The sequence below is a fragment of the Myotis daubentonii genome, chromosome 3 (assembly GCF_963259705.1).
Source record: "Myotis daubentonii chromosome 3, mMyoDau2.1, whole genome shotgun sequence".
NCBI classification, from domain to species: domain Eukaryota; kingdom Metazoa; phylum Chordata; class Mammalia; order Chiroptera; family Vespertilionidae; genus Myotis; species Myotis daubentonii.
Window position 1 is genome coordinate 6,804,423 of NC_081842.1, and position 12,427 is coordinate 6,816,849.

The window sequence follows — 12,427 nt, forward strand, 5'->3', positions numbered from 1 at the left end:
TAAAATGTATATGAAAATCTTCCTCCTGTCAGAGTCTGGGGCACACCATGGGACCTGGAGTCAAGTCCCCGCCCACCCACGTGTGTCTCAAAATCGCGTGAGACCCAGACCCAGCTGGCACCCCCACATTGGGCTAGATCCAGACCCGGCTGGTCCCACCCTTGTCAAGCCCCGCCAGGCGGGGGGGCACAGCCTCAGGTCCCCTGGCCCAGCACCAGGGGAGGGGGGCGGCTTGAGGTACCCCAGCCTGGGCCGGGGCACACACCTTGAGGTTCCCTGTGAAGCTGCCAGGTGGGGGACACAGCCTGAGGGGGGGGTGCAGCTTCAGGTCCCCCGTCAAGCCCTGCTGGGCAGGGGGTGCGGCCTGAGGTCCGCTGGCCCGGGGCGAGGGGAGCAGCCTGAGTTCCCCTGGCCCAGCACTGGGGCAGGGGGGCACACCTCTGTCAAGCCCCATGGGAGGAGGGGGGATGCAGCCTCAGGTCCCTGCTGATTGCTCATTAAGGCTCGTTATGGGAACTCGGCCTCCACTGTGCATGTGGCCATCTTGTGTTACAGAAACCCCTGCCTCCGCTGTGGGCCCCGCCATCTTTGTGGCGGAGTTACAGTCAATTTGCATATCCCCTCTTTATTAGATAGGATGCGCCCACTACTTGGAACAGGGATTTGAGAGAGGGCCAGCGATTGAAAAACACAGGTCACAGCACCTTTTATTTTTCATTAAACAAACTGATGGGACATAAAATACACTAACTTCTCCAAACAGTCTTAATGAACTTCAAAACCAACGGCAATGTCCCGACAGCGCCTCCAGGTGGGAAGCAGGAGCCTTACACCTTTGGACACGGTAGCTGGGGAAACACACGTGTAGCTCGGGAAACATGTGTGCAGTCCGTGACTCTGCCTGCCACGCCCGGATTCTCCAAAGCGGTTTCCTGTGGGACCCAGAGGTGGCGCCTGCAGAGAACAGGTCCCAGCAGACGGCCGATCCAGAGGCTCAGTCCCTTCCTGCTGCCGGGCTCAGAACTCAGGAGTCAGAATTGGGGTCCAACTCCCCAAGGTTCGCGCCATCTTGTGGCCCAGAATGACACAACATTACAAATCCAGAGGCCCCCAAATAAATTCTCATGATTTATTAATTTAGAACAACCGAGATGGATTCACAGAGCCTGGTGGCCACAAGGGCTGGAGCCAATTTGCTTTTATGGCTACAGCTGTGCAACTGGGATCGGTTAAAAAATGAAACATTCCTGCCAGTGATCAGTGATACAGGTGCAGAACAATCTACAGTCAATGACTCGGGGCTGAGCAGAACTCGGGGTTCTAGCTCCCCAGCTTTCACATGCACTCAGAGAGCAACTGTCTTAAGACACCTGAACCCATTCTGCCTCAGACAGCAACCCTATGAAGACCAAATCCATCCACGGGAAACTCAGGACTCCACCTCACTTTTATGTGGAGTTCTCACTTATTACAACAAGACGTGTTATTATTCGTCCGTTATTTAAATGAACAGTGGTAGGACACCAGGCCACACAACCTACGTTAGGCTCTTCAAGAACATCCGGTGCATTCTTACTCTAGGCACAAACACAACTTCTTTAAAAAAATAAAACTGTGATTTAAAAGGCCTTTGCTTCACAAGGAAGAGGAGTAAAAGGGAAATGCTAGCAGACGTTTGATCATGTCTGTTTTGTTTTCTTTACTTGGTCATTTGCCCTTTATATTCTGCAAATGCAAAAAGAAATTGTCAGTGTGTTGGTGATACTTAGGAACCCTGGCATTCTGGGCAATTCCGTGGGTACCTGGACCCCTTACATTTGGAGAAAGGAGACAATATTTTAGAAAATCTATCACCCCTCACCCAAATTCCTTTGATGAAACTATTATGTAAAAAGCAGGTAGTTATATACATAAATAACATAAAAATAACGATCATAAATTAAAAAGTCAAACAATCTCCCACAATTTCTTCAACCGTCCGAGCGAGAGCTGGGAGTGTATGCGTGAGCTGTGTGGAGGAAGGGGTCTCTACAGGCCCTTCCACGGCCACCGGGCGAGGAGTCTCCTCAGTTCGTGAAGGCGTGTATTGCACAAAACAAACTCTAGCCCTGTCCTCAGACTCTCGCCATGCGGAACAAAGCGAAGTGCTGAGAAAATTCATTTTGCGTAGCAAATCGTCCTCAGCCTCACCGGCAATATCATTTAGCTCCTGCCGCCTCCTATTCAGTCTTTCTTCAAGAGGATCTCCCAAATCATACAGGGTCTGGGGCAGAGTGAGCAAGGACAGATAAGGCAAATTTATCATTTCATTTTGGACAGCGTTAAAAATATTAGGAGAGTAAAAATCAAACTTAGTTCTGTTTCTCTGGCTGAGGCAGGAGGGCGGGCTGCGGTGGGCCTCGGCCTCGCCCACCACCTGGGATGGGTGCACGGATGGAGGGCGTGTCCTGGGAAGCAGATCTGGTCGCTACTCAGCACGCTCATGGGCGCATTAGTGGCTCCACTGCTGAACTAACCTCTGCTTTCCTCACTGCCTGGCAGGAAACAGCAGTATCACTGTGTCTTACAAAAACCTCTGCTTTCCAATCCTACTCCACATTTGTAGAGAAAACTGATCTTGAACCACATCAACCTTTAGAATTAAAGTTTAAACAGAAGAAAACACATGAATTTCTTCCCTGTTCTTCAGTTCAGGGGGTTTTGGCTGAGCCACCGTCATGATAAATACATGTGGTGGCAGGGAAGTCATTCCCAAAGGGGCCACCAGCAGGGGAGCACGAGGCTTCCTTGTTGCCCACAACTGTGCGCCCCTTTGCATTGGGGCAGCTGTGCAGGCTGGACATGGACCAACCGTCCTACAGTGCAAATGACGTTTGCATGTTAAAATAAAAAACAAAGAAACATGGCCACAACTGAGTTTTGAATACATAATATATGCTTGAAATAAAGTAAAAAAAGAAAAACTGATCCTAAAAATCAATTAAATTAGGAAGAGGCCTTTATGCCTGAGTCAGCGACCTCATGACCCCTGGCCTGGGATGAACCTGAAGCCAGAGGGGGCCCTGTGCTCTCGCAGCCATCTTCTCATACATGGTTTCAGCCCAAAGTTGTGAAACAAATTCGGCTCAACTCAGATTTCAAAGTGGAGACTCAGTGTTACTTGAACTTCTACTTGCTCACTTGCAAAAGATATCCAGGAGCAAGGAGAAAGCTGCATGTCACTGCAGCTTGTTGCCACACGTGGGACTGTCCACGTTTTGATACAGTAACTGAGTTCCAGAGGAAAAATAAAACAAACCCCTTATGCTCCCAATAACATAGCACTCGCCTCCTGGGGTCCTGCTTCTCTTGAAGTGTGGCTTTCTGGAGCAGTGTCCACCAGACCCACTTTTGCTGGGGAAGGCTGGAGGCGTGGCCACAGCCCACCCAGCAGTCCGGCTAAGGCAGTGCCTGCAACCTGCCTGGGGCTACAGCCACCTGCTGTAGCCAAACTGGGAGACCGTGATGGTTGCTGGGGGATTTGGAGACACGTCTGCAAAAGCTAATCAACCTTACTTACATGGCAATGGATGATTCTTTTTTCTGTTTGGTATCCAGCAAACAAATCTCAACAACACACAAGGAAGCCCATCTGAGGTTCCCTTGCAAGTCCTCCGCCAGCCGCCTCAGTAGCTGTACATCTGCTGCTGCTGCTCGGCCTGCACCTGGGGCTGCGCCGCCGGCTGAGGGGCGGCCTGCGGCTGCGGGGCCGGCAGCACGTCAGTCTGGGGCACTGCCCGCCACGTGAGCGGGTGCTGGTCACTGAGCTGGTTTCCCAGGGGCGTGATGGAGTTGACCAGCGTGGTCAGGTTGATGAAGTGGGCCACGGACTGCGGGTTCGAGGTTTCCGGCTGGGGGTGCAGCTGGATGTCATTCTGGCGGTTGTGTAACATGGCGGAGCCACTGACAGTGTCAAAGGTCACGGTCAGGATCGAGTTGTCCAGCTGCAGCTGACGTTCCGGGGTGGTTAGGTGCCCAACGGCCACCGGCTGGAGGTTGGTAAACTGAGTCCCGGCTGCCGTGGTGATGGGCGTCACGGTGATGTTGGTCAAGCCAACCGAGCTCGATGGAGTGGTCACGTTCGGGTCCCCCAGAGTCACCACCACCTGGAAGAGCCAACATTAAACAGTGAGTCCCTGAACAGGGCAGGACACAGGTTCCCTCTCCGCACGGTGACAGGCGGGTCATCATGCTGGAATAAGCACAGGCCCAAAGGAGAGAGCGAAGCATCTTTGGGTAAAAGGTTAAATCAAGTTAATTTTGTCCTGAAACAATAACTCTGGTGAAAAGGAGAAAAAAAGATACAGACATAGCATAGACGCCATTAGGTCGAACTGAGAAGCAAATGATTCCACAGGCTAGAAAATAATGGAGAAAAGTAATAATGAGAAAGACAGATCACTGTATATTCGCCCTCTAAAGGGCCTTGTTGGTGGGCAGTGAAAAGCCCAACTAGAAAGCCAAAAGGGCAGCGAACAAGTCTGCGGGAGCAGCAGCTAACAGATCACAAGACAGCAGCTTTCTTCCTCGTGCAGAGGGACGGAAGGCCACGGAAACGTGTCCGCGCAGCACCAGACACACTGACGCGAGATTCAGGGCCTCAAGCCAAAGCGGGGAGGATGAGCAAATGGAAGATTCTATTGCAGGCAGCAGATTGGCTGGCCACCTGCAGCCTCCAACCCGCTGGACGGCTCCTTCGGTTTGCAGGGTCCACTCTCCCTGAGTGGGCGGCAGGTGCACTGGGCCATTTCCACAACGAAGAGACACTCTCAGACACCCCCGGTGCCCAACCAGGGGAGCCGGCTCTCCCACCATCCGGGGTGTCCTGCTGCTATTCACAAGGACAAGTGTGAATTCTAGGTCTACACTGGGAAATGCTTAGGTGGGAGAGCTTAGGTGAAAAACGGCGCCCACAGGCGTGACAGACAGGGAGGGGAGCGGGTACATGTGGGCCCCCACCCGCCTCAATCTCCCTCTCCCCCTGCCCCCGGCGCCCAGGGCAGCTGCCCCCCGCACAGTGACTGGGCCCCAGCTCCGGCACAGGAAGCAGCACCTGCTGGATGCTCTGCACGGCAGAGTCAGTCTCGTCGCCCACGGCGCCCGTGAACGGGGGCTCCTTCTCCGAGTACTCGCTGAAGGCTGCGTCCTCCGGCACCGGGGCCCCTGCCTCCTCCTCCGGCTTCTGCTTCCTCTTGTGACTTCTCCTGGCGGCTTTCACGGGCTTCCCTTCTGCTAAATCTTCCTGCTCCAGACTCAGCTCAGGCTGCGGGAAAAGAAGTTTCAGCCACTTGCAGGTCAATGGGTTGTGAGCCCAGGTGGCCAGTGTGGGCCGGGGACACATCCAGGGTCAGCGCTGAGGCTCTCGGGCCTTCAGCTGCCGCAGGAAACACAGTGGCCACAGTCTGATCACTTTATTTCTAAAGATTGAGGCAAGTTTCAGGGTTTTTTGTTAAGTGGAGGAAATTACATACAAGTCATATTTTAAAAAGCTACACTTTGGGGTGAAATATAAACAAAAACATAAAAAACAGAATTTTTAAGCCACTGATTCAGTCCTGATGAGCTCAGCCTGAGGCTGCAAATGTTTTCACATCAGGTTCTCATCCCCAGAATGTCTTGGATCAAAACAGGTCTGACCACAGGAACAAGCCGGTCCTCTCCTCGGGGGACAGCCAGCAGGCCCAGCCATCACGGCGACCCAGATGGAGCCCCACATGCTTCTCTGGGAGCTGGTGCGCCGCGGCCGGTCACTGAGGCCCTGGGCAGGGCTGTCCAGCCAGGAACTCCACTCCGGCCCTCCACCCTCCTGGACCTCTGGGGCCACCCCATGAGACGTGGTCCGCTCCAGTGGCAGAGACGCCCAGAGGAACCTGCCAGGCCTGGTCACCATGGCACTGCCCTCACACGGTGGGCGTGGACCTCGGGGGCAATAAGGCGTTCTCACGCTCACTCAGTCCAACCTGGCACCTGAGCACTGTGCTCAAAACACCATTTCAGAAAAAAAGAGGTAGAAATAGGCCTTTAAAATAGCTCAGAGTGTGACATGTTCTCTTTATAATAGAAGAAATTTTTATGAAGGTATTGCCTAAAAACTCCTTTAAAAAGTAGGTTCATCTAATACATTTAAAGTGAATTTTCGTATGTAAACTAATTATGCTAAGCTTTCCTGGAAACTACCTGTGATGGTTAATTTTAAGTGCCAACTTGGCTGGGGTAGGGGGCCAATTGTGTGGTCAAACACGGTCCAGATGCTGCTGGGAAGGTACTCTTTAGATGACATAAACATTTAAGTCGCCAAAACCGGTTTGGCTCAGTGGATAGAGCGTCGGCCTGCGGACTGAAAGGTCCCAGGTTCGATTCCGGTCGGGGGCATGTACCTGGGTTGCGGGCACATCCCCAGTAGGAGATGTGCAGGAGGGGCACATCCCCAGTGGGAGATGTGCAGGAGGCGGCTGATCGATGTTTCTCTCTCATCGATGTTTCTAACTCTCTATCTCTCTCCCTTTCTCTCTGTAAAAAATCAATAAAATATATAAAAAAAACAAAAAAACAAAAAACATTTAAGTCAGTGGATACTGAGTAAAGCAGACTTGCTCTATGTTGTGGGGGCCTCAGCCAATCAGGTGAAGGCCCCAGGAGAAAGGCTGAGGGCCCTGGAGGAATAGGGAATTCTGCCTCCATTGGCCTTCAGACTCGAGTTGCAACATAAACCCTGCCCTGGGTCTCCAGTCTGCCCTCTACCCTGCAGATTTCAAACCTACCAGTCTCCATGTCACATCAGTGATTCCTTAAAGTTCTAGAAACTTACAGAAAATAAAAGGCTCTTGGAGAGATGACTGACCAAAAAGATGGAGCATGAAACGAAGGTGAGACACAAAGCATGGACCACGGGGCTTCCCAGAGTGCTCCCGACTGCTGCCTGGGTTCTGGAGGCCACACCCGAGGGTGTCTGCGTACCTGGAAGTCCCCATACACCCTCCCCCCCAAACACAGGGCCGCTCTGTGCTCACCTGCACAATGCCGATGGAGGAGGCGTCAATGGTGGTGGTCTCCGGGAGGTGGTCCAGGTCGTCGATCCTCACGGCCAGGACCTGCAGGAGAGCCGGGGCAGTGAGCCGGATGACTCTCCTTCCTCCGTCATGGGCATCATCCATGTGTCCATCAGCAGTGACCCTGGAAGCCTGCTTCCAGAATCCCACCCACTCCTGTCCTGCCCTCACGCCATGTGCCCTCACCTCCAGTGTCTGCAATGAACTTGCGCATGGAGGGTGCCCCTGGCCCGTCTGGGCATCACTTCATGTCCACCCACCCATGCCCGAGGGGGACACTCTCTTTCCTCCCTTTTTTGTTTACTAACGTGCTTTCAGCAAGTGACATTTCAATGAATCGTGTTATTTCATATCCATGTCCCATACGGAATTACCAAGAACAAGACATTTGTGCCTTAAACACTACTTTTTAACCTGCCCCAAGGTGGGTACCACCTCCCCCACCTTCTCTCCGTGAGCCACGCTGCCTGGCCCTGACTGCAGCCCCCACGCCATGCTCACTCCCTCCCGGGGCCCACACGTCCCTTCCACCAGCTGTGGGTCCTCGCCCGTGAGCCTGCCTCTGCCGGTTGCCCCTGGACTGTGGTTACGTAAGCAAATCAAGTCAGATGTGAGACAATGGAACACGCATGCAGAGAGTGAATGCACACTCCAGAAAGGTGTAAGGAAGGCGAGCTACTAACAAAGGGAATTCCCTGTAGAAACACTAGACATGATCAGGGGAAACTGTAAAAGCCTGTCTGTAAGTGTTCCTCATCCAAACAGCTGGTGACCCCGGCACTGCGGGAGGCCCCACGTTCATTAAAGGCAAGGATTAAAAATGGAGAAACACGTAGAGAAACGACCATAACTTCGCCCCCAGGAGAAAACCACTCTGGACTGTTTCCTGCCTTCCTTTCCTCACCCGTCTCCTTTACATGATAAAGGCGAGTATTGCAGACACACGTACAGCGCGCTGGACGTCGCTGCAGTGCTCACAGCGCATCCTGCTTCTTTACAATCTTATTTAGAACTCCGTTTATAGAGCCAAGCACATTGTTAACCATCACTAATTTAACCCATCCCCTGGCTTGACATGGAGGCGTCCGAAGAATCATTCATAAAGCACTGGAGACACGGCCCCGCTGCCTTCCACAGCGCAGCCACGCAGGGCCCGCCCGCACGCTCGCTCTGAATCTAAAACCTCCTGGCTCACTCGTGGATGGAGGGGCCCCTGTACATTAGTGCCTGCATCTCTGGGATTCAGTGAAGGGGAGTGCTTTTTCCTGTGCTTTAACCAGAGGCAGGTCCTCTCCAGAACTGCCTCTCACGTGCACACTGAATGCTTATCGTCTCTGATAGTAAAGTCAGTGTCTGTGAACGACGGTAATATCTCACACGCACCTGCCAGCTTGCTTGCTCATTAACTACGTCACTTCTAAGTGTCATGTTGCTTACGTAGTCAAGTCTGAGGCTTTTGCTCGTGACACCTTTTGTTGTTCTTCTGCTTAGAGCCTTTCCCTCTGGTGATCTGAGAGCTGGTTGCCAGTTTTGCTTTCCAGTTTGCTTCTTTTTGAAGCACAATGAGTTATTAAAGCCCTGGACCTTCCTCTGGAACAGGCTTCCAGATGAGCCAAGTCTTCTTGCTTCCACAAGTTCTCCCTCTGGGTCCTCAATGCCACCCTGATCGCCCCCAACACCACCCAGATACGCCCTGCTCTGCACATTTTCTTAGCCACTCAAAGGAAAGAGTGGGGCAAGGGGCAGGCTTGTACTTTCATCTTGCTGTGATTCCAGTGAAAATTAACCTATAACCTTAGCAAATAACAAGCAAGGCTCTTCTCTCTGTTCATTCAGTGCCTCCCTCCCACATGCAGGCGCTGCAGTGCAGAGGGAACCTAAGACCCAGGCCCGGCCTCGAGGAATTCCAGGTCTGCAAAGGGAGACAGACCCCTGAGCCAGGGTGGTGGGGTCTCAGGTCAAAAGAAGCTCGCACCAGGCGGAGGGCAGAGGGACCAGGCCGGCGGGGGTGGGGGGGGGAGCAGGGAGGATGCTCACCTCCGGGTGCTTGCGTCGCATGTGTCTGCTCATGGAGGCCCTGGTGGACACCTTGGTCCCGCACAGCTGGCAGCTCTGTGCCTCGACCTTGTCATGTGTGAGCTGCACGTGCTTCTGCAGCATGTACTCGGTGACGTACTTCTTGTCACACACGGAGCAGGTCCACTGCTTGCCCACTACACACACACATGCACACACATGCACACACATGCACACACGCACACGCACACACACACAGAGGAAAAGACAAACACAGGTCATGAGCAAGGTTGTCCCACAGCCTGCAGGGTAGGCAGGAGGGCGCCTCACCCTCTGCACGTGCTGCTGGGACCGGCCCTTGGTCAGGCCAAAGGGACAAGCACCGCCTGAGGTGAGCAGGACAGTGGCTTCCTCCCTCGCTGAGTGTGGAGCCACATCATTGCTCCAATAATTGAAAATTTAAGAATAGATATTTGAAAGTTGTACTGGGCTGATTTTTAGGAGGCAACGGGCCACCACTGAGGCAGGACGGCACTCGATACTCTCAAACAGTCTGCAATGCCGGGTCACACAGCCGCCCCCGCCCCAGGCCGCACCCTGCTTACCTGTGTGGATGAGCTTGTGGGTCTCCATGGTGTTTCTCTCACTAAAAGTCTTTCCGCACAATTCACACATGAAATCTTTAATCCCTGCAGAAAAAGGCACACTTAGCTTCAGATGGTTCGCAGTGCTTCAACCACACGCAGCGGGAGTCCTGTCCCTGACACAGGTCGGAACTGGGAGAGGCTGCGGGAAGGGAGGCTGCCAGGAGACGGGCACTGAGCTGAGGCTTGGAAACTCTGCCCTCTGCAGGTGGCTTCGCAAGGTGCTTCCTCAGGAAGGCTGGCAGGTCAGTTTCAGCCCGGGGCCACGGGACTGCCAGTCATTCCCAATGAACAGAATCCGACTCAATGAGCTTTATTCTGCATTAGCTCATGACAAGGGAAGGCAGACGCCATTATGAAACAGGTGGTTACGTTACCCCAGTGCCCCCACAGGCCATCAGTCGGGGGCGATCATCCTGCTTGCCTGCAACCTGGGGAGCAGGCATCGGGTGAGCAAGACAGATGTATTCCCCAAACTGGCAAGAATGTGGACCCGAGAAAGCCTCTTAAACAAAGGTTCCTCCAAAATGGAACAAGACAAGTGAGTGAAGGGCCCACCAACTGGGTGCTGTGAGTACATACAGAGCCCCCAGGAGGCACAGGGCCTGGGCTCATCGTGGCTGGAGGAGGGGTCGAAGGGGGAGTGGGTGCTGCAGCAGGTGGAGTGTGGAGGCTGGTACAGCAGAGCAGTACTGTGGAACGGTACAGTTTGCAGCACTAGAGGTGGGTCAGGACCCAGTCCTGGGGGAGCAAGAAAGCTTCCCGGAGAAGGTGAGGCAGATAATGGGCGCGCTTCCCAGGCAGACAAGGGCAGCACACTGTGCAAGCCCAGTGCGTGGGGACCCAAGCCGACCTGCATGGTGGCCTGGACAGACAGCTGAGGCACACAGAGAAGCTGGGCCAGGCAGTGGCAGGAGCCAAGGCCATCGTAGCGAGAACAGGGAACACGGTAGAGAGGCTCCTGCCAGGAATGTCCGGCTCAGGCAAATCCCATCACCAGGGGCCAGCTCCCTTCGGTTCTGGTGTCCACCTGAACGCCCCCTCACACGCCCACGTCGACCCACAGGTCCATGTTTCCAAACAGGGGCTCATTGTGATGTTGCAGATGTTTTCCTTCATGAGCTCTATGTAAACTACCGAGAATCGCATCGCTTCTGACAGCTGCGTTCTTTTTAATGGCTGCACGACTTAGCCATTGCCCTGCCGACGGACACTTAAGACGTCCCAGGATCTGAGGTCAGCTGTACAACCTCTGGGACCCTGCCTGCTCCCTTCCTAGGCACACACTCCCACGGGGAATGGCTGAGCAGGGCGAGGGCCCTGCAGAACTGGCAGCGCCTGGACTCCTGTGCGCATGCGCAGTGACATAAACCGGGGCGCCTGGGGGACGGGACGCTTCCCGGATGCCCGCTGCTGCCCCGCACCTCCCAGAGCAGAGCTTGCTCGGACCCGGCCCCGCGGGGAGCCAAGGACAGTGAGAAGCCTCCAGAGGCGCTTACGGCCATTTCGGCAGCAGGCCCAGCGGCTGCCCGCAGCCGCCGCCGGCAGGACTCACCGACGTGCCGCTTGTAGTGCTTGAGCATGTTGACCTTCTGCGCGAACTTGCGGTGGCACTCCTTGCACTCGTACTCCTTGATGCCCTTGTGCAGCTTCATGTGGTGGCGCAGCGCGTGCTTGGTCTTCATGCCTGCGGACAGCGGCAGGTGGGCGCCCGCCTCGCCCCGCGCCTCCGGGCCGCACCCTGGGCCCCCCTACAGCGACCGTGCCCTGGACCTGTCTCCGCATGCCCAGGATCCCCCTCACCACCCCGGTGCCCTGGATCCCCCTAACCACCCCGGTGCCCTGGATCCCCCTAACTACCCTGGTGCCCTGGATCCCCCAGCACCTGTGCCCGACCCCCCTCCAGTGCCCACACCCCAACCCTTGGGCAGGCACAGGTGTCAGGGACTGCGGAAAGGGGGAGAGAAGGCGGGCTCCGCTCTGAAAGGCTCTCCCCGCAACGGGGAGCAGCTGCACCCCTGAAGGCCGGTCCCAGCACCATGTGGGCGCGCCCGGGACCGCACCTTTCCCGCACTCGGCGCACAGGTACTCCCGGATGTTGTCGTGCACACGCATGTGCTCCTTCAGCATGTCCTTCCTGGCGAAGGACTTCCCACACTGCTCACAGGCGTGGCTCTTCACACCTACCAACAAGGCACCCCCATGTCACTCCTGGAAGATCCGCAGGCGTGGGGAAGGCGGCAAGGCAGTAACTGGGAGGAAAGCGGCCTCCCCACAGCCGGAAGCACGGGCACCCCTCCCTCCACCGCCTCAGGGCTTCCTCTGGGCTGGGTGGCAGGCTCCGAGGACCTGGAGCGGGTGATGGGGCAGGGACGTGCTGGGAGCGGACGCCGTGGCCAGGACACGAGAAGCGGGACCAAGGAATGCACTGAGGGGGACGATGCGTGACTGCTCTGCGCACGAAGCCCACAGAGAAGGCGGTCCACCCCCGTCAGCCCGGGGCCCTGTGCCCGACAGGACACCTACCCGTGTGGATGAGTTTATGCCGCTCCAGGTTCCCGATGCTGTTGAAGATCCGGCCGCAGATCTCGCAGGGGTGGATGTACCTGCAACCAGACAGAAGCCTCAGGGCGGCCCCACATGGGGGGACCCTGCAGGGGGCACACCTTTCCTAGGCAC

At 55.2% G+C, this 12,427-nt stretch overlaps 1 protein-coding gene across 2 annotated transcripts in view; it reads right to left on the bottom strand.

Moving 5' to 3' along the window:
• Positions 1-681: 681 nt before the first annotated feature.
• PRDM15 (PR/SET domain 15) overlaps positions 682-12,427 on the bottom strand; it is a 50,574-nt gene continuing 38,828 nt past the window's right edge. For both annotated transcript variants that reach the window (XM_059686508.1, XM_059686509.1), the window contains 8 exons: positions 12,275-12,354; positions 11,812-11,931; positions 11,304-11,435; positions 9,710-9,793; positions 9,126-9,301; positions 7,050-7,130; positions 5,093-5,302; positions 682-4,145 (listed from right to left, as the gene is read on the bottom strand). In XM_059686508.1, the coding sequence (XP_059542491.1) occupies positions 3,666-4,145; positions 5,093-5,302; positions 7,050-7,130; positions 9,126-9,301; positions 9,710-9,793; positions 11,304-11,435; positions 11,812-11,931; positions 12,275-12,354 (1,363 nt within the window). In that variant the 3' untranslated portion in view covers positions 682-3,665. The remainder of the gene's footprint in view (positions 4,146-5,092; positions 5,303-7,049; positions 7,131-9,125; positions 9,302-9,709; positions 9,794-11,303; positions 11,436-11,811; positions 11,932-12,274; positions 12,355-12,427) is intronic.